Here is a 26,950-nt window from a genome sequence, read left to right on the forward strand (position 1 = left end):
CCACTTATCTGCAACCATACTTACCTGAGCCAGCCTGAAGAAGGCACTATAATGCCGAAACGTCGCGATGGCTCATTGCAGACCTAACCCAAGACATGGGTAATTTTTGGACCTGCCGGGCAGGGTCTCCACCTCCCGGCCCCCATTGATGGACAGTGCACGTCAGGCCCCTGGTGGCCTGCTATCACCATAACCCTAACCCTTAAATGATATAGTCTTTTTGAATATTAAAAATACGTTCATTAGATCAGGATTATCAAACTCACAAAATGACGGCTATTAATCAGTGGGAATAAAATGGCTGGCAGTGCTCATCAGGATCCAAAATGGTGGTCCAGCTGGACATGGATTAGTTGCCCCTGGTGACAAGAAGATGGAAGACCCAAGATGGTGGAGGAACCCATCCAGATCCAACATGGCGGTTCGTTGTAAACAAACACAGTCGCCCTTGGTTACAAAATGGTGGAGGGCTAATGCTAAGCTAATGCTAATAATTATATGACAGTGACACATGATAAAGGACAATATGTACATGTGACTAGTCAACTTCATATTAAGTTTCGTTGATGCTAATATGGAAGCTAACACTGAGCTAAGGCTAAAGCTAATGTTCCAAGATGGCGACTGTAAACAAAATAGTTACTATGGACACAAGATGGCGGATTTCAAAATGGCGGTTCATGGACACAAAAGTGGTTACCCTGGACACCAGCAAGGAGTATGATGGGAACCAGGAAGTTGGACCAGGCAGAGCACATGGAGCACAGGGAGCAGGTGGCAGGCAGGTCGGAGAGGAAGCCTCATTTGAAGAACAAGGTACAGGTAGGTGGGAATACAAGATAACAAATATAGGAAACGAATGAAGGGGAAACATCTATGTGATGGTATTAATATTTTAAGTTTGTAGAAGCTAAAAGTGAATAATTGTGAGCTAATGAGTGGAATTTTCAAAGTCACGGATATACGTTAGATTTCCATGAACCCAAAATGGGCCTCATTGGCTCTTTAAAATGCAGCTCAACAATACAGTACTTCATTAAATTAATACTTTAAATTTGTAGAAACTAAAAATGAATACTTGTGAGCTAATGAGTGGAATTTTCAAAGTCACGGAAATACGTTAGATTTCCGTGAACCCAAACAGGGCCTCATTGGCTCTTTAAAATGCGGCTCAATAATACAATACTTCATTAAATGTGCACAACAATTACCGGTACAACAGGAATACTTGATTTTGGATGGTTTTATTGAAATGAAGATAAAACCGCTAACGTTAGGATTTTACAAAGTCACGGCACCTCGTTGGATTTGGACTGAACCTGACAGGGCCTGATTGGCCCCTTGGAGACTTTAAAAATTAAATCCCAGATGGGCATTAATCAATTACTGTGATTTTATTTAGTTGATGACACACTCCAAGGCGTGATCAACCTTGGGAGGGCCTTCCTTGGAAGAGGGTGTCTAGTGATAATGGCCGAAACACCCAATGATTCCAAGGTCCACTACTGATGATGTGTCCCTAAATATTACCTTAAAAATTAATATTTTTATAATTATAAAATTATATTATAATATAATGATACAAGACATAACCTGGAAATCAGAAATTACACAGAAAAACAGAATTAACATTTGAAAAATGGGAGATAAACAACTGATAAAAATTTGTAGAGTGATGTGACAATGAAAAGGTAGAAAAGAAAAATGTTCAAGACTAGAACAACAGATAAGTCATTAAATAAAGGGTACCATATAATGGGGAGTGACCAAGAGTGCTGTCTCAGGGTCTCCTGGGGGCGAAATGGTCGCTTTTCAGGGACAGAAGGAGGAGGACTGAGACGGGGAAGGGGAATGGGGGGCTGCGCATCTCCAGTGGCCCTCCATCCAACCACCCAGTCGTCGGACGAAGTGGGGAGGGCTCATTGCGTTTTCTTTCACAAACCCTAACCCTTCCACCTTATTCTCCCTAACCTCTTTTAACCCCATGCAGGGATCTCATTCCGGCCCTAAAACCTAACCGCCTAGAGCCCTATTTGGACATTGGGCTCTAACTTCAACCCTCATTTTCTTCTAGTTCTGAACCTAACCTTTGGATTCCCTAGGCCCACTTTCAAACCCCTTTATTGGTGATGTGAGAGGACACCTTCCTCCTGGAGAGCAATCTGTGGGTGGTGTGGGGACCCGGGTGGGAACAAGATTGGCCTGTGCATGGAGTTTGGCCGCCTTTGGCGGCCATCCTCCCAACCTTACCTTCCCCTAAAATTCAAAATAAAGGCCAAGACACAAAGTCTAAACAAAAATGACGGCCAGGTGTATAATTAGGAAAGGAGGGTATGTAAACCAAAGGAAAGGAAGCAGGAATTAGGAGCAAAAGGAAACAGAAGGCAAAGCAAGGGTAGGAAAGGAGAAAGGAAAGGAAAAGGATAGGGTTAAGCCAAAGAAAGCAGTGGAAAAAAGGAAAAACGGCAAGTCACGTATATCCGGCACTTTGGATGCTCTGCAGTGGGGAGGAGCCAAAAGCCTATAAAAGGAGGGGGCAGAGAGGAGTCTCCTTTATTTGGATTTGGCCACTGATGCATGAGCATAGCCTGAAGAAGGCACAACCCAGCCGAAAGCTAGCGCAAGCCATGCATCACTAATAAAAATGTTTTGTTTGTTATTTTAGTTTGTTATTTTAGTTTGTTATTTTTGGGGGAGGTTTATTTAAATTTTATTCATTTTCATGTTTCTTAACGGCCTAAAAACTAATTTAAAACCTAAGATTGGGAATTTATAAAAACAACACGGAGACAAAAATCATTGGGAAAATAGAAAATTTATTACAAACACAGTAAAAACAGTTAAAAACAATTAAACCTGAAAGAAAAATGAAAATTAGAACAATTTGATTAAAAAAACCAATTAAAATGTGGTACTTACCTGGGAAGCCTAATTAAGGAAGGTACTTACCTGAATTTGGACCTGGAGAGTGACGGACACGGAAATCGGGGTGGCGATAACGTGATGGGCCACGGGAAGGGTCACGGTATGGCCCGTGCACCACTCCTGCCCTCCTCGTGCAGGGAGGAGTTTCATTCCCCTTACCTAACCAGATGGTAACCTTTAAAAACAAAGAAATGCAAAACAAGGAAAAGAAAAGACAAGAATATCAAGCAAAAAACACAAGTACAAAGACAAGAAAGTCACGTAGAAAGAAACAAAGCCAGAAAATAAGAGAAAAACAAAGAATAACGTACACCAAATAACAGAAAGGATTTAAAGGAAGGGGGTGCCATAAACACAAATAGAGTGACCAAAGGACAGGATGTCAAAAAAGACAGGGGGTGCCATTAAGAGACAAATATAAACAAAGTGTTGAAAGAAAACAAAGAGAAGAACAAGTGAAAAACAAAGAGAAAAATAGTGAGAAAAATAAAGATATGAAAGAAAACAAACAGAAAAAGAAGTGAAAAGCAGTAAGACAAAGACAAAGTAAGTCAAAGGAAAAAGGAGAAAATAAGTAAAAGCAAAAGAATGTTTCACAAAAACTAAGAAATAATTTTTCAACTAAAAACACAAGTGGGAGGAGCTAACGAAAGTATAAAAAGCCAAGGAAGGCAAACAGAAAACAGAGAGACAAAGACAAGACACACTGGGTCGGCCTGAAGAAGGCAAAAACATGCCGAAACGTCGCGAACGGCCCAGTGATGCTAAAAGTGCACTAAAACCCTAGATAAGGGCAATTTTTTCATCCAGGGCAGGGACACCACCACCCGGCCCCATCGATGGCCCGTGCACGCCAGGCTACCAGCTTGCTGGTGGCCTGTTCCTTTCTCACACCTAACCCTATTTAAAAGTTAAACACAAATAATTAAAAGCCACCCGTCATGGCAGATGAGTGGCATGAAGTCCGCTACGGAAGGCGGCGCCAGTGCCCCTTCCTTGACAACCCAAACCGGGGGTTCTCCCGTGAGATGGCCCGCACACCTTCTTTCTACCCTTGTAGGAGGAATCAATTCCCTTAGCCAAGTTAATGTTCCAAGAGGGAAAAAATGATGATTAATCATAGACCTAAATTGATATCAGGATACTGAGCTTTGACCTGTGAACTGCAGCTTCAGCCTCTTTTATGGTTTAATATTTAGACTGTTTTAGCTTGTAGAGTAGATATCTTCTCTTAAAAAGTGAATTGTTGTATAGATTGTGGGTGTTATATCAGGGCGTTGCATCTGATCTTTGTCCTGTGAGCTGGAACTTAAACTTCTTTTATGATTTTGCGTTTAATGATTAAAATTTTTCATACTGCAGGGAGGCTTGAGAATTCACTTGCTATAAACAGTGTGGGTGATATATCAGGGTTTTGCATACGATCTTTGATCTTTAAGCTGGAACTTGAGACTCGTTGATAGTGTGGAGTGTTTAATGTGACGGCAGCCAGCAGACACAGAGGACTGATGACGGAGAAAAAGCACAAGATATTCTCTGTTTCTAAACAGACCTGGTCCACACGACAGAGAGCGGCAGAGTCGAAAAGTTCATGGGAAGAAGCTGAGTAAGTACAGCAGGCTCTGAGGTTTCCTTTTCATCACAGAGCAGCTGCTCTTTCCTTGTTAGCCCGTTTCTGTTGAGAACACACACAGACTTGTTTCATCTCTGACGTATGGTGTTGGATAAGGACTACAAAGCAACAACAAAGTCTCCGACATCCAGCTCAGAGCCTTTCAAACAGAGTGTGCAGGTAGAGATTTGTTCTCCTCACATCACATCAGACTAACAGTGTATGTGGCACCTTCATCAGACTGTTGATGGGTACCAACATCATGAAAAGTTCGTCACACATGTGACACTGTTTGATCCTCTTTAACAGAGGAAGTGTGACTGTGCTGTGATGTTTAGTAGGACATCTACCTGATGTTTAGGACTCTGAAAAGGCTCACAGCCAAACTATCAAACTGGAGTCCTGATATGAGAACCTGCTTCACACGCTGGACTCCAGTTTGACTCTGAAGGTTTTTGATGACGGATCAGAGTTCATATTTGTTTTTTCAATATTATACAGTATTCATGGAGAATATTTAACAGGACTCAGAGGGAACCAGCAGGGGGCGCTCACTGAGTGCTGCTTTGAGTCTCCAATCATCCTGTTGATGGATTAAGGGAGGCTTTGAGGGATTCACTGCAGTCACAACTACACTTACATTAATCACTGACAGCTCAGTGTGGTCTGCGCAGCAACATTACCTCATTTCATCTCTTCCATCTCCTTGTTTCAGATGGACTCAGATGGGAGCTGTAAACTTCGAAATCATTCAAACTCTTTAAACACTAAGAGTAAGACTGCTGATACTGACATATCACACATGATGTCACAGTTCAACATTTGTCTCCAAATCTTCACTACATAACATCGGGGCTGGATTTAGCACAATAGATTGTTTCATTGATGCTGATATTAATTAATGTGTCATATGTAACATATGATGTATGCGGTAGCACAGAGGGAAGGTGGGCACTAAAATAACTTCCTATTCCTTTAAAAATGCCTCTCACTGAGCCATGACTGTCATCGTTCTGGATCATTTTGAGTTCTTATGTTTTGGTTTGCTGTTGTATTAAGGGCTAAATTCTTTCAGTCCGTCTCTCAGTATTAAGTCTGCACCTTTCAGAATTGGCTCGTTTCCTGTTTTACTTTGAAGGTCCATGTCTTATGTCATATTATATTCAGTTTTACTCCAAACCTGTCCCGTTAGCACCAATTTCTCCCAGCTGTCTCCCTACTGTTACCCATTCCCTGTTTTCCCGTGGACATAAACCTTGTCGCATCATTAATGTTTACTACCCTCAGCATGCTATGCGTTTGTCTCGTGCTCCTGTTAGTCTCTGTTTAGTTGTTAGTTTTATAATTTGATTTTCGTCTTTTTGTGACCTTTACTTTTATCAAGTCAAAGTCAAAGTAAAAAAAAACTTTATTATCCCCAAGGGGCAATAAAGATAGTTAATACCTTGTCGACCATACATACAATACACAAACATCAAATTGGAAAGACAGGTTAGGTAGCACTGGCCGGTCGAAAACAAGAGCAGTGCATGCTCACTCATCCAGGTATGTAAATCCCAAAAGGTTTATTCTGATCATCTGGATGCAGCGTTCTCAGTGGGAGAACCATTTTGTAACTCATCCAAGTGACTTCAGTCTCAGCTGACTGCAGGTTTCTCCAAATTTGTAAACAGTACAATTCATAATGACTGAAACTAGCACCACTGAATGAACAATGGACTATGACGTCATTTAGGGATGCACCAATACTGATACTGGTATCGGGTATCGGGGCCGATACTGTAAAATGTGTGTGTACTCATACTCGTAAAAGTTTACCGATACCATGAACCGATACTAAATTATTTCATTAATCAGAGGGTGGCTTGTCATTTCTGTTGTAGTTTTTTAGATTGGCCACTAGGGGGTCATCCCGCGCTAAACAGGCACAGGGTTAGGCGAGTGAGACTGGCGGCTCCAGATAAAAAAGAGAAACTGGAGGCTGCCGTAGCTAGGCTAAGCAAAATGTCAGCAGTGTGGACCGGAACAGCCAACTTTAACTCAGGTTTTGGAAAAGCAATGAAAAATGTCAAGAGAAAATCCACGGGCAGTTTAAATAACAGAGGCTCTGACTCATTTTATCGCTCTGGATGACCATACATCAGGGAGATAATGGTGCCAAAACTTTCTGAAGAGGTAAAGACAAGCAGTGTGCGCGATGTCAGTCCTTGGTTTAACGGCACAGTGGACTGATAATCCACGGGCAGATGAGGAGTTCGTCAATGCCAAATACTTTCATTATTTTGTTTGTTTGTTTACAATATGGACACTCTGCAACAATTTAAAAGTTAATTTTATTCTCAAACCTAATTTGTATTTATTGTATTCCAAACATAAGTGTTTGTTTATTATTCTGGAAGCTGGAGACAGTGCCAATAGCTCAGTGGTATTTTGTTAAATTACAATGTGGATACTCTGCAATAATTTAACAGAAGTGCTTATTTTTCACTTAAAATTTTTTTGTGGTCATTTTTATTAAGATTTTATTTTTTATCGGCAAACAATAAAATAAAACCTTTCTTCCAATTCATTGCATTTGTGTGTGTGTGTGGTAGAAGTATCGGTTTTTGTACTTTCTAAAAGCCACAGAGACGTGGCGTTTAGAAAAGATATGTCTCAACTGTTTCGATACTCCTGACACAGACAAGATAACTACGAGGTTTGTCCTTCTCTTCTTGATTGGCAGGAGCTTTCTTTAGGTGCCTTCCGAGCTTTGAAAAATGTACAGCTGGGATAACCACGTTTAATCAGAGCCTCATTGATGTGATGTTCTTCTACTTCTCTGCCCACTGTGTCTGTTGAGATGTGTTCGCTCTATATTGCAGCGTCCTGATGACACACAGTTTATGTTCTAGTAGATGATGACAGTAAAACCTTAAACACTGATCCGTATGCAAAGGTTTACGGTACACTTCAGCTTTTAGATGTTCCTGATTACTATTGGAAATCTCTCAGTCTCAGAAGGCTAACCTACCACTTTTTATATTCTCCCTGGTGAGTTTGATGTGTTGGTCCACTGAGGTGATGTGATCCGTGAATTGCGGTCTGTCCTGAGATTTTATTTTCACACAGGCCTCATTACCATATCTGAACCAATGACTTAGGTGTGTGAGGATAGGATAGCGAAGCCCTCTTTTCCCCTTCTTTCATGTAGAAATTTGCCACAATGGGTGAAATAGGGGAACATATGGCATACCCATATTTCTGCCTGTTGTAATGACCATTGTATGTGAAATAGTTTGTAAGAGATTACATGATGACACAATGCTCATCAACAGGATCACTCTTAGCACCAAACAAGTGTGTTTGATTTTGCAACTGTCTTAATTCCATCTAAGTCCAATGCTTCTGTGACTGGGATGCAATTGAAGAGAGATGTAACATTGTACGAGATCATGGCATCTCTCACCTTAACAACAAAATCCAATGGGTTCTGGATGTGGTCTTCAGTGCTTCCTACCAATGGGCTGAGGATTGACTCCAGAAATTTAGAGATGTTATAGGTGACCAAGATAATCACACAGACAATTGGCCTTAAAGGTGTACCCTGTTTGTGTGACTTTGTTAAACCATACAGACTCAGTTTAGATTCCCCCGTTCTTTTGAATTCTTTTGGGGACTCAGAGTGGTCAACCTAAAAAAAAAAGATCTTTATTTTACATTTCCGGAAATGGAGGCCTGAACACACGAACACACACGCTCAGGTCTGAAAGCATTAGAAGCCAGAATGGTTATGCAATGTGTGTTGGTGAGCATGTATGTATGTGATGTGATGAGTGATATGTGTTAGTGTTCGTGTGTGGAAAACAGGTGAGCATTCTTGCTAAAGATGTAATTATTTTGCAAAAGATCAATGACTTTATCAGAAAATTTATCGTTGAAAAAAATATGTTTGTGTCTGCAGTGGTAAGATGTCACAGTCTTCAGGATTCAAATTTGTGTCTGTGAGGAGTGATCAATCCCAACTTGACCCTCTGGACTTCAATAATGAACTTGGACCAACGAGGTCAGAGAACTGTGATGAGCGCATTTACATGTTTGTGTTTTGTTGGATAAATGTGTGTTGGTGAGCATGTGTGTATGTGATGTGATGAGTGATATGTGTGATTGTTCGTGTGTGGAAAACAGAGGTGAGCATTCTTGCTAAAGATCTAATTATTTCGCTAAAGATCTAATAACCTTGCAAAGATATAATCATTTTGCATAATGGCAACCATAATGATCAACAATTTCCTAACATTGATTATGGTTGATTTTATGACTGGGTTTGTGTGCTGAGTAAATGAAAATGAACGTCTAACAAAAAAGCTGTTCAGTCTTTGTGATCAGAGCTGCGTCAATGACTTTATCAGAAAATTTATCGTTGAAAAAAATATGTTTGTGTCTGCAGTGGTAAGATGTCACAGTCTTCAGGATTCAAATTTGTGTCTGTGAGGAGTGATCAATCCCAACTTGACCCTCTGGACTTCAATAATGAACTTGGACCAACGAGGTCAGAGAACTGTGATGAGTGCATTTACATGTTTGTGTTTTGTTGGATAAATGTGTGTTGGTGAGCATGTGTGTATGTGATGTGATGAGTGATATGTGTGATTGTTCGTGTGTGGAAAACAGAGGTGAGCATTCTTGCTAAAGATCTAATTATTTCGCTAAAGATCTAATAACCTTGCAAAGATATAATCATTTTGCATAATGGCAACCATAATGATCAACAATTTCCTAACATTGATTATGGTTGATTTTATGACTGGGTTTGTGTGCTGAGTAAATGAAAATGAACGTCTAACAAAAAAGCTGTTCAGTCTTTGTGATCAGAGCTGCGTCAATGACTTTATCAGAAAATTTATCGTTGAAAAAAATATGTTTGTGTCTGCAGTGGTAAGATGTCACAGTCTTCAGGATTCAAATTTGTGTCTGTGAGGAGTGATCAATCCCAACTTGACCCTCTGGACTTCAATAATGAACTTGGACCAACGAGGTCAGAGAACTGTGATGAGCGCATTTACATGTTTGTGTTTTGTTGGATAAATGTGTGTTGGTGAGCATGTGTGTATGTGATGTGATGAGTGATATGTGTGATTGTTCGTGTGTGGAAAACAGAGGTGAGCATTCTTGCTAAAGATCTAATTATTTCGCTAAAGATCTAATAACCTTGCAAAGATATAATCATTTTGCATAATGGCAACCATAATGATCAACAATTTCCTAACATTGATTATGGTTGATTTTATGACTGGGTTTCTGTGCTGAGTAAATGAAAATGAACGTCTAACAAAAAAGCTGTTCAGTCTTTGTGATCAGAGCTGCGTCAATGACTTTATCAGCAAATTTATCATTGAAAAAAATATGTTTGTGTCTGCAGTGGTAAGATGTCACAGTCTTCAGGATTCAAATTTGTGTCTGTGAGGAGTGATCAATCCCAACTTGACCCTCTGGACTTCAATAATGAACTTGGACCAACGAGGTCAGAGAACTGTGATGAGCGCATTTACATGTTTGTGTTTTGTTGGATAAATGTGTGTTGGTGAGCATGTGTGTATGTGATGTGATGAGCGATATGTGTGATTGTTCGTGTGTGGAAAACAGAGGTGAGCATTCTTGCTAAAGATCTAATTATTTCACTAAAGATCTAATAACCTTGCAAAGATATAATCATTTTGCATAATGGCAACCATAATGATCAACAATTTCCTAACATTGATTATGGTTGATTTTATGACTGGGTTTGTGTGCTGAGTAAATGAAAACGAACGTCTAACAAAAAAGCTGTTCAGTCTGTGTGATCAGAGTTGCTTAAATGACTTTATCAGAGAATTTGTCATTGAAAAAAATTATGTTTGTGTCTGCAGTGGTCAGATGTCACAGTCTGCAGGATTCAAATTTGTGTCGGTGAGGAGTGATCAGTCCCAACTTGACCCTCTGGACTTCAATAATGAACCTGGATCAACAAGGTCAGAGAACTGTGATGAGTGCCTTTACATGTTGTTGTTTTCCTGGATAATTATGACATGCAAAAATCCTCAACTTTTCACAAAGATTCATTAAAAAGAAAACAATGAAACAACAAAGATAAAAATATTAGACTTGGTCATTTGCTGTTTCAGGACAGTGATGCTCATATCTGTGGGGAAAGTCTGTACTGAGTGTGTCCATGTTTGTCTTTAAAGAACAGAGCTGCTCTGTCTCTGATTTTAATGTCTTTGTGTCTGATCTTTAAGAGTGAGGTGTTAAACAGTCTGAGAGGTCACAAAGAGACCCAGGGAAATGCCTAAGTGTGGTGTTATTTTTATTCCTCTATTCAGGGAGCAGAATGTAGCTGAATGTATTTTTGGTTAGTATGTTTAATTATTTCATTTTAAAATATATACATTTTTAAAACCATTACTGGTTTTAATCTAGTTCAAACAAAACCACTATACCAGATTTAGCTACATTCTGGACCGTGTTTCTGGAATGCAATAGCTAGCAAGCTGATTGGAGACCGTAACAACCAATCAGTTATTGTGTGTGTATATGAATAATAGCAATCACTGAAATACATTTCTTGCATGCAGGAGTGAATTTTGTTAGCTTAAATTAAACTTTTGTTTCCTCAAAATAATTTTCACCTGAAAATGCAAGATTTGCACTTGCAAAGAAATGTTAATGTGCGCTCAGAATAGAGGCACAAAAATATTGCTATATCTAAGCAGCTAAAGCCTGGATCATACTGGGTGGTGTTAATGAGACCACCATTAGAATAACACTGAATAACAGTGGTGCTTATATAAGGGATATATCAGAATCAGAATAGTTTAATAATCTGTAAGGAAATTATGTGAGTTTCAATTGCTGACAATAACAGAAACAGAATAAACTATCCATCCATCTTCATCCACTTTATCCGGAGCCGGGTCGCGGGGGCAGCAGCCTAAGCAGAGAATCCCAGACCTCCCTCTCCCCAGCCACCTCCTCCAGCTTATCCGGGGGAACACCAAGGCGTCCCCAGGCCAGCCGAGAGATATAATCTCTCCAGCATGTCCTGGGTCTGCCGCGGGGCCTCCTCCCGGTGGGACATGCCTGGAACACCTCACCCAGGAGGCGCCCAGGGGGCATCCTTGTCAGATGCCCGAACCACCTCAGCTGGCTCCTTTCGATGTGGAGCAGCAGCTGCTCTACTCTGAGCCCCTCCCGGATGGCCGAACTTCTCACCCTATCTCTAAGGGAGAGGCCAGCCACCCTTCGGAGGAAGCTCATTTCTGCCGCTTGTATCCGCGATCTCGTTCTTTCGGTCACTACCCACAGCTCGTGGCCATAGGTGAGGGTAGGGACGTAGATCGACCGGTAAATTGAGAGCTTCGCTTTTACACAGAATAAACTAATTAAATAATATATTACAAGGTTTACTAACATATATAATACAATTTGTATATGTTAGTGCCAAGAAACATCACTAACATATACAAAGTGCTCAATTAGAAATATCAAGAATATTACAGAGGCCAAATATATGTAATTAACATTTAACTCTAACCTGTGATACTTTGTTATTTATTTTCCTGTGAAGCATGTGCAAAAGGGTGTAACTACCGCAGTATATACAGTGTATTAAATTGTATTGTTTTGTTTTAGATTGTGTTACATATTGCGTATAGTGTAGATATGTGTTAGATATGTCATGGTACTGATGCTGAGATTCATTCACAAAGTGAACAAATCCAGATTTTATCTTAACATTATTAACTTTGGAGTAGATGCAAAATTGAATAGATCCAAAGATCTTTGTTGTCCGGGGGCTTCTGCCCTCTGGTTGGGTCCCCCATGGAAAATTGTTCCTGGCTGAGGAATGGGACAAAGAGCAATTCAGAATATCCTTATGAGAAAGACTGAGGGAACAGATCACCCTGCCTAGGAGGGTGCCCGAGGGTGAGCGTCTGGTGGTTGGGCCTTAGTCCATGGGACCCGGCTTGGCACTGCCCGAAAAGGGGACATGGGCCCATCCTCCTACAGGTCTACCGCCCACAGGAGGTGCCGTGCACTGAGTGCAGGGCAGTTGCCAGGAGAGGAAGCTCTGGTCGGCTGATCCACCAATACTGACAATTGGGACATGTCACCTTTCCCTGGTGGGGAAAGAGCCTGAGTTAATGCGTGAGGCTGAGTGGTACAGGCTAGATATAGTCGGGCTCACCTCAACGTACTGCTTGGACTCTTGAACCAGTCTCCGGGAAAGGGGCTGGACTCTGTCTAAGTCTGGAGTTGCCCCCAGTGAGACGTTGGGTGGGTTTTCCTTGTATCTCCTCGGCTCTCTGCGAGTAAATTTGGGGTTCTTCCCAGTGGGTGAGAGGGTTTGTTCCCTGCACCTTTGGGTTGCGGAATGAGTCGTCACTGTAATCTGCGCTTATGCACCGAGTGGAAGCTTAGAGTACACAGCCATCTTGGAGTCCTTGGTTGGGGTGAGGTGGGTGCTCCGCCTGGAGACTCTGTTATCCTACTGGGAAACTTCAATGCTCATGTGGGCAACGGCAGTGAGACCTGGAGGGGCATGATTAGTAGCAATGGCCTCCCTGATCTGAATCCGAGTGGTGTATTGTTATTGGATTTCAGTGTAAACCACAGTTTGGCTATAACGAACACCATGTTCGAGCATAAGAGTGTCTATAAGTCCACATGGCATCAGGATGCTCTAGTCTGCAAGGTCGATTTTTTAATTTTGTAATTGTTTCACCAGACCTGCGGCCTTACCTGCGGCCTTATGCTCTGCACACTCGGGTAAAGAGAGTGGCTAAGCTGTCAACTGATCACCATGTGGTGGGGGGTTGGGTCAGGTTGAGGAGGAGGATGCTGGACACTCCTGGTACATGAGGCATGTGGTATCACCTTAAAGGCAGTTCATGCTCAAAATGTACCTGAATTACAACAATTCTGCAAACATGAGGGGGCAGAATTCCTCCATAGAGATGTAAATGTCAGGGCTCTGTGTGCAGGCGGATGGAGAGGAGGATCCAAATGCGAGACTCTGAGACTGAATTGAAACTGAGAACCTTAGCTTTATAGCTGGTGATAAACGAAAACATGAACTGAACAACGACACTGAGAACTGAACACACAGGGATAATTCTGAGGGTACGACACGACACTGAGCACAGGAAAACACAGGGCTAATATACACAGGGTGGTAATCAGGGAATGGGCAACAGGAGGGAGACACAGCTGGGAGAAATTGGACTAACGAGACAGGGGGAGCAAAGCTGCACACACTAACATAAGACATAGACTTTAACAATAAAACAGGAAATAAGACACAAGGACGCAGACTAAGAAACACAGACTTAACACGGGCAGAATAAAACGGTTTGCAGTGAATAAAAAGGTATTCCAGAGAGGAAGAGCAGTGCTGAGCAATCACTGTTACATCTGTGCACCAGCCACTATTAATGTAGAAGCAGACACCTCCACCTTTGGTGTTACCGGAGAGAGAGGCCTGCCGGTCCGCGCGCTTAGATGAAAGCCCTCCAGCTTGAGCGCGCTGTCCGGGATGTCCTCACAGAGCCACGTCTCCGTAAAACATAACACACAGGAGGAGGCAAAGTCTGTTCATGCTTCTCATCAGGGCCAGTTCGTCTGTCTTATTCCTGAGTGATCGTACATTGGAAAGGAAGATCCCAGGAAGAGCAGTTCGCAGTCCACGTCTCCTCAGACGCACGAGTGCGCCGGCTCGCTTACCTCTCTTACGGCGTCTCACTTTCCTGATCAGAGTCTGCAGTAAATCTGCCGCGGATGCGACAAATATTGGAAGTAAATCCACAGGTGTTGTAGTCCTGTGGTTAAGAAGCTCTTCTCTGGTGTAAGAATATCCAGAGGAGTGCCCAGACACAGAAGTTATGCACAAAAACAAGACAGAAGTAACGCACTGAAGCACCAGGGCATCCATACGCGGCGCCATCTTGGTTGTGTGTCTGGAAGGGCTCGCCTGAGCCTCCAGCTGACACAGGAATGGGTGCCGGCACCAGCTGAACACCAACCCCTCCCACCCGAGGACCTGAAACGGGTGGAGGGGAACGCTGGGCCCGAGCTACCCTAGGAGCAGAAACAGGAGGAGAGAGAAGCGCAGGAACGGTGTCAAAATGCCCAATATTGCCATCTGGGTCTGGGCATACAGTGGGGCAAAAAAGTATTTAGTCAGCCACCGATTGTGCAAGTTCCCCCACTTAAAATGATGACAGAGGTCAGTAATTTGCACCAGAGGTACACTTCAACTGTGAGAGACAGAATGTGAAAAAAAAATCCATGAATTCACATGGTAGGATTTGTAAAGAATTTATTCGTAAATTAGGGTGGAAAATAAGTATTTGGTCACCTCAAACATGCAAAATCTCTGGCTCTCACAGACCTGTAACGTCTTCTGTAAGACGCTCTTCTGTCCCCCACTCATTACCTGTATGAATGGCACCTGTTTGAACTCATCATCTGTATAAAAGATACCTGTCCACAGCCTCAAACAGTCAGACTCCAAACTCTGTCATGGCCAAGACCAAAGAGCTTTCGAAGGACACCAGGAAAAGTATTGTAGACCTGCACCAGACTGGGAAGAGTGAATCTACAATAGGCAAGCAGCTTGGTGTGAAAAAAATCAACTGTGGGAGCAATCATCAGAAAATGGAAGACATACAAGACCACTGATAATCTCCCACGATCTGGGGCTCCACGCAAGATCTCATCCCGTGGGGTCAAAATGATCATGAGAACGGTGAGCAAAGATCCCAGAACCACACGGGGGGACCTGGTGAATGACCTGCAGAGAGCTGGGACCAAAGTAACAAAGGTCACCATCAGTAACACACTACAACGGCAGGGAATCAAATCCCGCAGTGCCAGACGTGTTCCGCTGCTGAAGCCAGTGCATGTCCAGGCCCGTCTGAAGTTTGCCAGAGAGCACATGGATGATACAGCAGAGGATTGGGAGAATGTCATGTGGTCAGATGAAACCAAAGTAGAACTTTTTGGTATAAACTCAACTCGTCGTGTTTGGAGGACGAAGAATACTGAGTTGCATCCCAAGAACATCATACCTACTGTGAAGCATGGGGGTGGAAACATCATGCTATGGGGCTGTTTTTCTGCCAAGGGGACAGGACGACTGATCCGTGTTAAGGACAGAATGAATGGGGCCATGTATCGTGAGATTTTGAGCCAAAACCTCCTTCCATCAGTGAGAACTTTGAAGATGAAACGAGGCTGGGTCTTCCAACATGACAATGATCCAAAACACACCGCCCGGGCAACAAAGGAGTGGCTCCGTAAGAAGCATTTGAAAGTCCTGGAGTGGCCTAGCCAGTCTCCAGACCTCAACCCCATAGAAAATCTGTGGCGGGAGTTGAAAGTCCGTGTTGCTCGGCGACAGCCCCAAAACATCACTGCTCTCGAGAAGATCTGCATGGAGGAATGGGCCAAAATACCAGCTACTGTGTGTGCAAACCTGGTAAAGACCTATAGTAAACGTTTGACCTCTGTTATTGCCAACAAAGGTTATGTTACAAAGTATTGAGTTGTATTTTTGTTATTGACCAAATACTTATTTTCCACCCTGATTTACGAATAAATTCTTTACAAATCCTACCATGAGAATTCATGGATTTTTTTTCACATTCTGTCTCTCACAGTTGAAGTGTACCTCTGGTGCAAATTACTGACCTCTGTCATCATTTTAGGTGGGGGAACTTGCACAATCGGTGGCTGACTAAATACTTTTTTGCCCCACTGTATAGTCTTAGCAGAGTGGGAAACCTCAGAAACATTCAACTGGGACACAGAACAGTCCCTGGGAAGAGCCACAGTCTTAATAGATTGTAGAGAGGTGCAACTAGAGTCCTTAAATGTCCTTGGGGAACAGACAGCCTCTTCCTTCAGAGAGCCTAAGTTACAGCCTGCAGTTTCTGTCCCTACCAACTGCCTGTGCCCTTGCTGAAAAGTACATGGCGGAAAGGCTGGATTAGAAACATTAACCACCTCCCTTTCAGCTGACTTGAAAACAGAACTTGAAGCCTCCGGAAATTTCACAGCAGTTCGAACATCTCTCCCCCCAGATTTAAGTAGAGTAGTCTTAGTCATTTTAACACTGGGTTCAGATTGTGCAGAATGAAAACAGGTTCTTAAAATCCTCAGAGCAGGGGTTCACAGGGTTAACAAACACAGACTCAACTACCTTTAAGTTAGTAGATATAGATTCACTTGCATGGCAGGTAGTCTTCAGAATCTTAGGGGTGGATTTATTGTTTGTTATGTTCATGAGTTCAGGAGGAGCATGAGAAAGACAGTCTTTGTTGCTCACCACTGCTGATTGTCCAGGAAGCGGAGCGACGGCTGTGTGAGCATCGCTCACTCTGGGAAGAGGGAGGTAAGCCAGACTGCAAATCCTCCTGCAGACCAGGCCGAAAGTCTTTCGGTGGGCCGGGTTGGGACGAAGAGGCAGGAAGTTTGTGTAGCTCCGAACGTGGAAGTCCCAAAAACAAAGCAAAGGATTGCAGTGGAGTAAGCCCAGTGTCTTCCACCACATAATCCTTCTTTCACCGCTGCTTGCCCCTCCTGCAGGGCCTGAATTTTGAGAGCAGCGGTGGAGTGACACCAGAAAACTGAGGAGCTACTGCTTTCGAGGGAGAGCGCTTGGCCCCTTGCATCCCTGACGGAACAATAATAATAATAATAATAATAATAATAATAATTATTAAATAATAACAGCTGATGGAACGGCGGTAGCCATCGCAGTTTGGAAGCTGCGGGGCCCACCCAGAGCCAAACGAGACCCATCGAAGGGTGACTCGTGCTCCCAAGCACACCTAGACCCCTGCCTCTCCCTCTCCTTGAGGAAGGTGGAAACTGCGGGTCGCCGATACCATACGGAGTCTGCTGGATCCATTACTGGTCGCGTCATTCTGTCAGGGCTCTGTGTGCAGGCGGTTGGAGAGGAGGATCCAAATGCGAGACTCTGAGACTGAATTGAAACTGAGAACCTTAGCTTTATTGCTGGTGATAAACGAAAACATGAACTGAACAACGACACTGAGAACTGAACACACAGGCATAATTCTGAGGGTACGACGCGACACTGAGCACAGGAAAACACAGGGCTAATATACACAGGGTGGTAATCAGGGAATGGGCAACAGGAGGGAGACACAGCTGGGAGACACAGCTGGGAGAAAATGGAGTAACGAGACAGGGGGAGCAAAGCGGCACACACTAACATAAGACACAGACTTTCACAATAAAACAGGAAATAAGACACAAGGACGCAGACTAAGAAACACAGACTTAACACGGGCAGAACTAAAAATAAACCAGAATAAGCTGGAACATAGAACATCGTCATAATCATCATCACAAGCACTAAGAGAATAAGAAAACAATCAAACACACCAAAGTAACTTGAAACGCAGATTCATCATAAAACCCAACAAAGCACCAGAGAAACATAAACAATCCATCATTCAAAAATAAACCAAAACATAACTCAAAATAGTAGGTCAAACTGACCCAGAACCGTGACACTACCCCCCACCCCCTCCCCCCTCCAAGGGCTGGCTCCCGACAGCCCCAAACAAAAAACAGAATGAAACAAGAGCACCAAACCAGGGCGGGCGGAGGGGGTCCAGGAAGGAGGGTCTGAAACAAAATAGAAAATAAGGAGCATGAGTCCAGAGTAGTTCATAAACACAAGAAAAACAGTGCAACACAAACACTGGAGGTCAGGGAAACAGGCCAAAAACCAAAAAACACTGGAGACCTAGAAACAGTCCAAGAAATCAAAAGTCCAGGAATACAGAAATGATCCAAGCGAAACGAGAGCGGATTTCAACACGAGTCCACGAAAACGTTCAGGGGGTCGACCATGTAGATGGCAACGGTCATGACCGGGAAACAGTCCTGGGAGCCGACCGTGCACACGGCAATGGCAGCGGTGCAGACAAAACAAATCAGGTGGCTGGCCATGCGGGTGGCAGTGGCGGCAACAGAGCAGGTCGGGAGGCTGGCCACGAAGCCAGCAGCGGCGGCGACAGAGCAGGTCCGGAGGTCGGCCGCAAAGCCAGCGGCGGCGAATTCTTTCAGGAGGCCGCCCTCGAGGGCCATGATGCCAACTTAGAGGCCTGGAAAGCGGCCGACGAAGGTGAGGTGGAACAGGCCGAGCTGTCTCTGACGGCAGTGTTGCAACCGCAGGACCAGGCGAGGCAGGACCAGACGAGGCAGGACCAGATGAAGGCGGAGCTGAAGCTGGACCAGACGAAGATGAAGGCGGAGCTGAAGCTGGACCAGATGAAGGTGGAGCTGAAGCTGGACCAGACAAGGCGGTCCCTCGGACCCTCCAGCAGAGACAGGAGGCCGGAGCGGTCCCTCGGACCCTCCAGCAGAGACGAGGACGGGCTGGCCGGGCTCTCCAGAACCCCCAGCGGAAACAGTCACTGAACCAGCAGGCACAGGGGCCCCTGGCACACACATGGCTGACTGCAGCTGAACGGAGCACTGACCCTGCGCAGGCAGCGACAGCCGGGTGCAGTCCTCAGCTGGATTCTTAGCCCCCAGGGGTCCAGAGTGGGCTGAGGGCTGAATCTCAGCCTCTGGGGGGGGGGCTGGCGTGCATCACAGTCTCTGAAATGGCCAGCTTTTGAGGACTGATTACAACATTTATTGGTTTGTCTCTCTGCTTAGAATTAGAGGAACAGTTCTTTTCGGGTTGGATTGACTTAGCTTGTTGTACAGGAGGAGTAGATGAAGATGACGGCCAAATAGGTGGCTGAGCTGAGGGCGACTGAAGTAAAGGTTGGGACAATAATGGTGGTGAAGTTGGAGACTGAGCTGATGATAAGGCTGATGATTCTTCTACCAAATGAGCTATTGACTGGGCTATGGATTGTAACATAGTTTGTAGTAAGTCTGGCTGTGGTAGTGACTGAGCTATGGGTAGTAAGGCTGAATGTGGTGGAGGTGTTAAGAGAGCTGAAGATGGCTGCTGGGCAGGGGACACTGGAAACTGAGCTGGGAACTGCCATAAAGGTTGTAGTGATGGTGGTTGTGATGGTGACTGAGCTAATCCTCCTGAGCCCTTCTGAACACGAGAAAATTTGCTGGAATCAGAATCAGAATCAGAAAGGGTTTTATTGCCAAATGTTGAGCAGGTTTACAACATTAGGAAATTGCTGCGGTGCTTCAGTGCAAACATACTGTCACAGGGGCCCCTGGCACACACATGGCTGACTGCAGCTGAACGGAGCACTGACCCTGCGCAGGCAGCGACAGCCGGGTGCAGTCCTCAGCTGGATTCTTAGCCCCCAGGGGTCCAGAGTGGGCTGAGGGCTGAATCTCAGCCTCTGGGGGGGGGGGCTGGAGTGCATCACAGTCTCTGAAATGGCCAGCTTTTGAGGACTGATTACAACATTTATTGGTTTGTCTCTCTGCTTAGAATTAGAGGTGATAGGTTTGTAGCTTGTACCTATCCGCTGGAATGTTGAAGACAATATAATTACACCGCAAAGCAAAACACGAGTAGGCAAGCTTCTTCATGTTTCTCCTGCACGGGAGAGAACTGAACAGACGCCGTTCTCTCGTCTGACCCCAGTTGCTCTCGTCCGTTCTCCCGTACCGCTGTTCTTTTATTGAGGTTACATGAATATGCATAAGTTCATTAACATATGACGTCTACATTCACACAAAGAGTACCTTGCCTGTGTGTGTGTGTGTGTGTGTGTGTGTGTGTGTGTGTGTGTGTGTGTGTGTGTGTGTGATCTGTGTGAGGTCAAGATGTGACCCTGTGAAGACTCCCCAAAGCTGGCGCCAGGACGTCTGAGTCCATCATTAAAAGGCTCTTATACTTAAACAGATATACGTATATTTGCTATACCATAAATCAACAAGAAGAGATAAACTCTCCTAGGGAGTATGTGATTTATACCAAGGACACTCTAGAGGAATGAATGCACTTCCTTCTACACAGAGTTAATACAGACCTCTTTTAGGATGAGACATCCTTTCAATCTACCAATGATTATATACTTCTAAGCATCTATGGTTAAATATTTCTAAGCATAAATGACAATCAACAATACAAACTCTAACAAGAGGAACAGTTCTTTTCGGGTTGGATTGACTTAGCTTGTTGTACAGGAGGAGTAGATGAAGATGACGGCCGAATAGGTGGCTGAGCTGAAGGCGAATGAAGTAAAGGTTGGGACAATAATGGTGGTGAAGTTGGAGACTGAGCTGATGATAAGGCTGATGATTCTTCTACCAACTAAGCTATTGACTGGGCTATGGATTGTAACATAGTTTGTAGTTTGTAAAACCCAAAAAAGCACCAGAGAAACATAAACAATCCATCATTCAAAAATAAACCAAAACATAACTCAAAATAGTAGGTCAAACTGACCTAGAACCGTGACAGTAAAAGGCTCATTGCCAGTCATTGCAAATGCTTGATTGCATTTGTTGATGCTAAAGGTGGCCCAATCAGTTATAAGGTTTAGGGGCCAATCTCCTATTCAATAAGGGCCATCTATGTTTGGATTTTTTTCCCCTTAATAATAAACACCTTCATTTAGAAACTGCATTTTTTGTTTACTTGTTTTATCTTTGTCTTGTACTTAAATTTGTTTTTTCATCTGCAACATTTAAATGTGACAAACATACAAAAAAAATATCTTAAAGAATGCTCAATCATCAAGATAAGTAAATACCCAAAGTTTGATTCTTAAACATCGCGTTTTCGGTGGGAGAAACATTTCGTCACTCATCCAAGTTACTTCTTCTGTCTCAGACTTCAGTCACTTGGATGAGTGACAAAACCTTTATCCCACTGAAAACGCAATGTCCAGATGAACAGAATCAAACTTTGGGGATTTACTTACCTGGATGATTGAGCACGCTTTAAGATGTTTTAACCCACTTTGGCAAGGGCTGCATAAAGCTTGTACGCCAGTTTGAGCAAACAGCTTTAAAGATTCAGCCTTTAGATGCAGATAAAACAGGATTACTCATAAAATTCTGCAAATGAGAGCTTCAGTTAAGGGCCTCTGAGCAACAAAAATCCTCCAGAAGGCACAGCACCAGCTGCTCAATGAACGAGTGAGACAAACAAATTTCACCATCGACGTCCTAAAATCTGAAGAGAAGCGGATCCATCAGTGACTTACAATGCTTCTAGAAGAGAGAACTCTTAAAAACATGTTTGAATTCACTGGGAACGCTCATCTGGCACAGCACGAAACGTCTAAGAGCAGGCTACACAGCCAGTTTGACTTACTTGTTGTATGTTGGAAACCACAGTGTAATACGGAGAGTGTTGTCAACGGCCAGAAGAGAAAAGGTTGCAACACCCAAGCTGTGGACAGGTGAGTGAAGAATTCGTCTGACAGACAGCTCACCTAAGCAAAGAAAAACATCCTTGCTAAAACGTTGAATTTTTCTCCAACGCTAATGGAACTGATCACAGCCAAAGAAACGGCAATTCAAAAAAACAATATTACAGACTGGGAAGCAGAGCAACAATGGACGAAAGTTTTGGCCTGTCTCAGCAATGCAAAACCCCCAGTATCCAACATCAACATGGAGGAGAGGAAGGCCCTCACATCACTTAGTAATCTGACAAGTAAGGATAGGTACACAGTTTTGCTAAACCAGAAAGACTATCATGAGAAGATTTTGTCACTGCTCTGTGACGAAATCACTTATGAGCCCCTGAAACGAGACCCAGGAAGTGGTTACAAGAAGAGGGTGATAGATTGTCTGAAGCAGTGAGAAAAAGACAATGCTATCCTGTCTTTAAGACTGATGTCAATAGCCATGTCTAGACCCAAACTTTGCTGCAGGTCCCAAAGTCAAACAAACAACAACTATGGCATCACTGAGATTTGAAAAACGTCTCTAAATTCTTTCATCTTTAATAAAATTAAGTTTAACATTTAGGCACCCATGAAAATGGAATTTATTAAATTTAACATTTCGTTGGAAGTTAGCAGGGAGTTAGCTCACTAGTTCTCATCAAAACATCATATACCGTGTTCTGACTGAGAATTTTCTGAAACAAATCAAGAAGTACAGCTCTGCTATCACTTCCAACATAAATGAAGACAGAAAACTGAACAGCAGTGATGTTTTTTTGGGTTACTGAAGTTTGGCTAGCTAGTATGATGTGCTACATGATCGATAGTGACAGAGCTCCGTTAGCATAATATAAACAGTGATGGTGGATGAATGCTAACTTTATTCCACTCAGTAAAAATTAACGTGAGGGTGCCAATGGTTAGGTACAAATACAATTGCATGACAGGATGCTTTAAACGGACCAAAATTCAATCAGAAGAACAACTGAGATAATCCATCCACAATACGAGGTTAGTCTTTAATATACTGCATAGGCTGGGCTGTAGTTATATTGTAAGGTTTTAAAAACGGAGCTTTAAAATGAATAGCGGTAATAAATATTGAGAGAGGTAATCAATGACTGTTTTTAGGGGCTTTTTGAGAATAAATAGATCAAGATAAAAACCATTAAAACATGTTAAAAATACAAAAGCCTTTAGGCCCGGAAGCAGGGTTCATACGTCATCACTGAAAGACCCGATTGACCGGACCTCATACCACAGGCTATACCCAGGGGACTCTAGACCAAGTCTGTATGGTATACTGAAGATACATAAACAGGGATCACCTTTAAGACCAATTGTCTATATGATCAACTTGGTCACCTATAACATCTCTAAGTTTCTGGAATTGATCCTCAACCCATTGGTAGGCCGCTCTGAACACCACATCCAGAACACCTTTGGATTTCATTGAGAAGGTGAGAGATGCCATTGTGGAGTAAGATGAAACAATGGTCTTGTACTATGTTTATTATATCTCCTCACTTGCATCCCAGTCACGGAAGCATTGGAGGTAGTTTGTAAGAAATTACAGAATAACCCCAACCTCAGCAACAGGACCACTCTCAGCACCGACCAAGTGTGTTCGGTTGTGGAACTGTGTCTTATATACAAGGGTCATTACTACAGGCAGAGACCTGGGTGTGCCATGGGTTCCCCAATTTCACCCATCATGGCCAATTTGTAGATGGAAGAAGTGGAAAAGAGGGCTTTGCTCTCCTATCCTGGAGCATCACCAAGTCATTGGTTCAGGTATGTGGATGACACCTGGGCGAAAATCAAATCTCAGGACGTACCACCATTCATGGATCACATTAACTCGGTACACCAACACATCAAAGTCACCAGGGAGGATATGAAAAGTGTCAAGTTAGCCTTCTTAGACTGCGAGAGTTCCATCAGTAATGGGGGACATCTAAAAGCTAATGTGTACCGTAAACCTACGCATACGGATCAGTATTTAAGGTTTTACTGTCATCATCTACTAGAACATAAACTGTGTGTTATCAGGGCGCTACAACACAGAGTGACACCACCCCCAAAAACACGGCCTTCTTGATGTAATGTTCTTCTGCTTCCCTGGCCACTGAGTAATTGTGGTTATGCCAGCTGGACATTTGCTCTTTGACTGCAGCCATTCCCTAACTTTCTCTGAATGGTACTCATGGCCATTAATCAGTGGTTGTTGATCAATGGTCATGAGAATTTGCATATTCATACGTAAGAAACATTGCCCATTATTCCTTCAGAGGTACTAGTTTCCGTGATTATGTACATGTACTTTTTATAAGACTGGGGAAACCTGCAAAAGTGACTGAAGAAGTCACTTGAATGAGTGACGAAACATTTCTCCCACTGAAAATGCAACACCCAGATGAACAGAATCAAACTTTGGAGAAACAGGAAAATACGAAATCATGAAGGAGCTGAACACTTTTACCACAAGACTGTATCTCTAAATGATATAATTTTTTTTTCTTTAGCAGAATGTTTAAGCCTGGCAAAATCAAAACAGTTTCTTCATGATTCTTCCACAGAGTGGACCAGGACAGCTCAGAGGTTCCCAGTGGTCAGTCTGCCCAGCAGCATCAAACACACCTGGACTCCATATTTATGGTCTGTACATGTACAACAACTACTTTTACCAATAACAGATTTCATTCAATTGCACCTTTTAAAACATCCGAATACACCAACATGTAATAAACATAAAACATTTAAAATGAGAAATATAAAATCATGTTACAATTAGACAGTGCAAATTTTATCACAGGGAAAAAAGTCTGTTTTAAACATTCAGTTAAAGGACTAGATGTTACAGTCCCCAATAATGCATCGCTTTAGATGGAGAGACTCTTGAGGGATGGCTGTTATGAGGAAAGGTAGCCCAGAAACTTTGCCAGCAGCACACGTTGTTGTGTGCCTAAACTTTCGGTCTTTTACCTAGGCTAATCTGCCATTTTCCTTCCTTGGTTAGGTTTAGGGATTAGAGATCGATCTAGATTACCATTTTAAATTTGTGACACATCATCAGTAGTGGACCATGGGTTCATCAGGTGTTTCGGCCATTATCAGTAGACACCCTCATCCAAGGAGGCCCTGCCAGGCTTGATCAGGCCCCGGAGTGTGTCATTGGTTATGTTAGATTTTTATTTCTCTTCTTCTTTCTTCTGTTTAGTTTCCTACATTTTTCTTTCTATATATTCTCTGCAACTGAGAAATATGACTTAACTCTTTAGCATTTATGGAGCCTAACTTCTTCAAAGGGATAGAAAAGGTGATAGAGAGAAATAAGACAAAAGGGACAAGATAGGAGAGAGCAGGGAGAAGAGCTGGAAGGGGGGCACCTGTTCTGGCTTCCCACACTTCCCTGCCGGATCGGGCTGTGTGCTCTACCTCCCCACTGCCTCCCAGAAAAGGGAAGAAGAGCAGAGAGGAGAAGAGCAGAATATTTCTTTTCTCTCATGGTTAGCTGACTGCCTTAGCTGCCCAAGTGATGTTAGCCCTTTTTAACCATAGCCAGTGACTGGTCCTCTCAGAAGTGTTAGCTAGATCTCTTATAGCCTGCTGTTGCCCCTGTCCTCTGATCCCAATCTCTCTAAGCAGTTTTGTTGTTGTACTAGCAACAAAGCCCCTGCACTCCGCTTCCACCGGGTGCACCTTGATCTTCCAGCCTCTGTCCTCTGCCTCAGTTGCCAAGTTAGCATAGCGCAGCTTCTTAGGCTCAACTGCTTCCTCAATTGCTTCCTCCCATGGTACCGTCAGCTCAATGACGTACGCAAGTTTTCAGGAGTTAGACCAAAGGACGAAGTCTGGTTGCAGAGTAGTTGTTATGATCTCTGAGGGAAATATTAGTCTCTGATCCAAGTCCACTTCCATCTGCCAATCTCTGGTGGCCTTCAGCGGGCCCAGGTCTGGGTTTGGGGGGGGCTTGTCCTCGGCTTGTCTCCTTCCCGAACAAATGTTGCTGAAAACTGACGCTCCTCTTGGTTCGTAAAAGGTTGAGCTTTAATGGATTTTCTTTTGCACTCAATGTTCTCAGCTAGACACCTGAGAACCTGGTTGTGTCTCCATGTGTATCTGCCCTGATTAAGGCTAGTCCTACAACCAACCAAGATGTGCTTGAGTGTTGCTGGGACTGTACACAGAGGGCACGATGGGTCCTTTCCAAACCACAGCTGCAGATTTATTGGGGAAGGTAGCACATCGTACCAATCAATCAATCAAGGCTTTATTCGCCACATGCAGGTTGCCCTGCAGTGAAATGGGAACACCCCCCCCCCCCCCCCCGACCATACATACACAACACAGACATCACATGGGGTTACAGGTCGGAGATCGGTAGCGTTACAGAAAAAAACCTGAAATATATGTTACAATGGGAAAGTACAAGAGGAAAAAAAGAGACCTCTACTCATGCTGGGCTCCTGGGAGGACAGCATGAGAACAGGAAACAAAAAAACTCCTCTCCAAAAAAAGAAGCACATGAATGTCCACAGCACAACATTATGGAACACGTGACAAGCCACAGGGTTGGGTAGGGGGTGAGGAATAGTCCGAAGCAACACAGCAGCCATCCTGCCCAGCGCTACCATTCCAGTGCGGGCTCAGACCCGCCGTGTTCTCCAAGAGGGAGCAAGCATCGAAGGCGTTTGGAAAGGGAGGGTGGATGAGTGTCTGCATATCAATGTATGTGTGTGTCTGCGTGTCCAGAGTTCAGCTGAGACAGTGTCCTTCGCCCTGCCAGGCTAAGTAAACAGTCTTCCAGCCAACCCAGGTGGCCTTGCATGGAATAGGAAGAAACAGACTCAACACAGTCGTTATCAGGGAGTTTTTGTTCAGCTCCAGCCTTGAGCCCACAGCTGGTGCTGAAGGGGTAGCCGCATTATGATGGTGATTTTTCTTTTACAAACAACTCATGAGAATTTCAAGCTGTTTTTAACACTCTGACACTGGTCTCTCCATCTCCCGTTGGATAGCTGCCAGT

The 26,950-nt window shown here is 43.5% G+C and overlaps 1 protein-coding gene across 1 annotated transcript in view; it reads left to right on the forward strand.

Moving 5' to 3' along the window:
• Positions 1–4,038: 4,038 nt before the first annotated feature.
• The window catches only part of LOC113017856 (NACHT, LRR and PYD domains-containing protein 12-like), a 100,561-nt gene continuing 77,649 nt past the window's right edge, over positions 4,039–26,950 (forward strand). The window contains exons 1-7 of the mRNA XM_026160960.1: positions 4,039–4,531; positions 8,481–8,582; positions 8,967–9,068; positions 9,453–9,554; positions 9,939–10,040; positions 10,426–10,527; positions 24,501–24,579. Coding sequence (XP_026016745.1) covers positions 4,434–4,531; positions 8,481–8,582; positions 8,967–9,068; positions 9,453–9,554; positions 9,939–10,040; positions 10,426–10,527; positions 24,501–24,579 — 687 coding nt within the window. The 5' untranslated portion in view covers positions 4,039–4,433. The remainder of the gene's footprint in view (positions 4,532–8,480; positions 8,583–8,966; positions 9,069–9,452; positions 9,555–9,938; positions 10,041–10,425; positions 10,528–24,500; positions 24,580–26,950) is intronic.

The sequence above is a fragment of the Astatotilapia calliptera genome, unplaced genomic scaffold, assembly GCF_900246225.1.
Source record: "Astatotilapia calliptera unplaced genomic scaffold, fAstCal1.2 U_scaffold_23, whole genome shotgun sequence".
NCBI classification, from domain to species: domain Eukaryota; kingdom Metazoa; phylum Chordata; class Actinopteri; order Cichliformes; family Cichlidae; genus Astatotilapia; species Astatotilapia calliptera.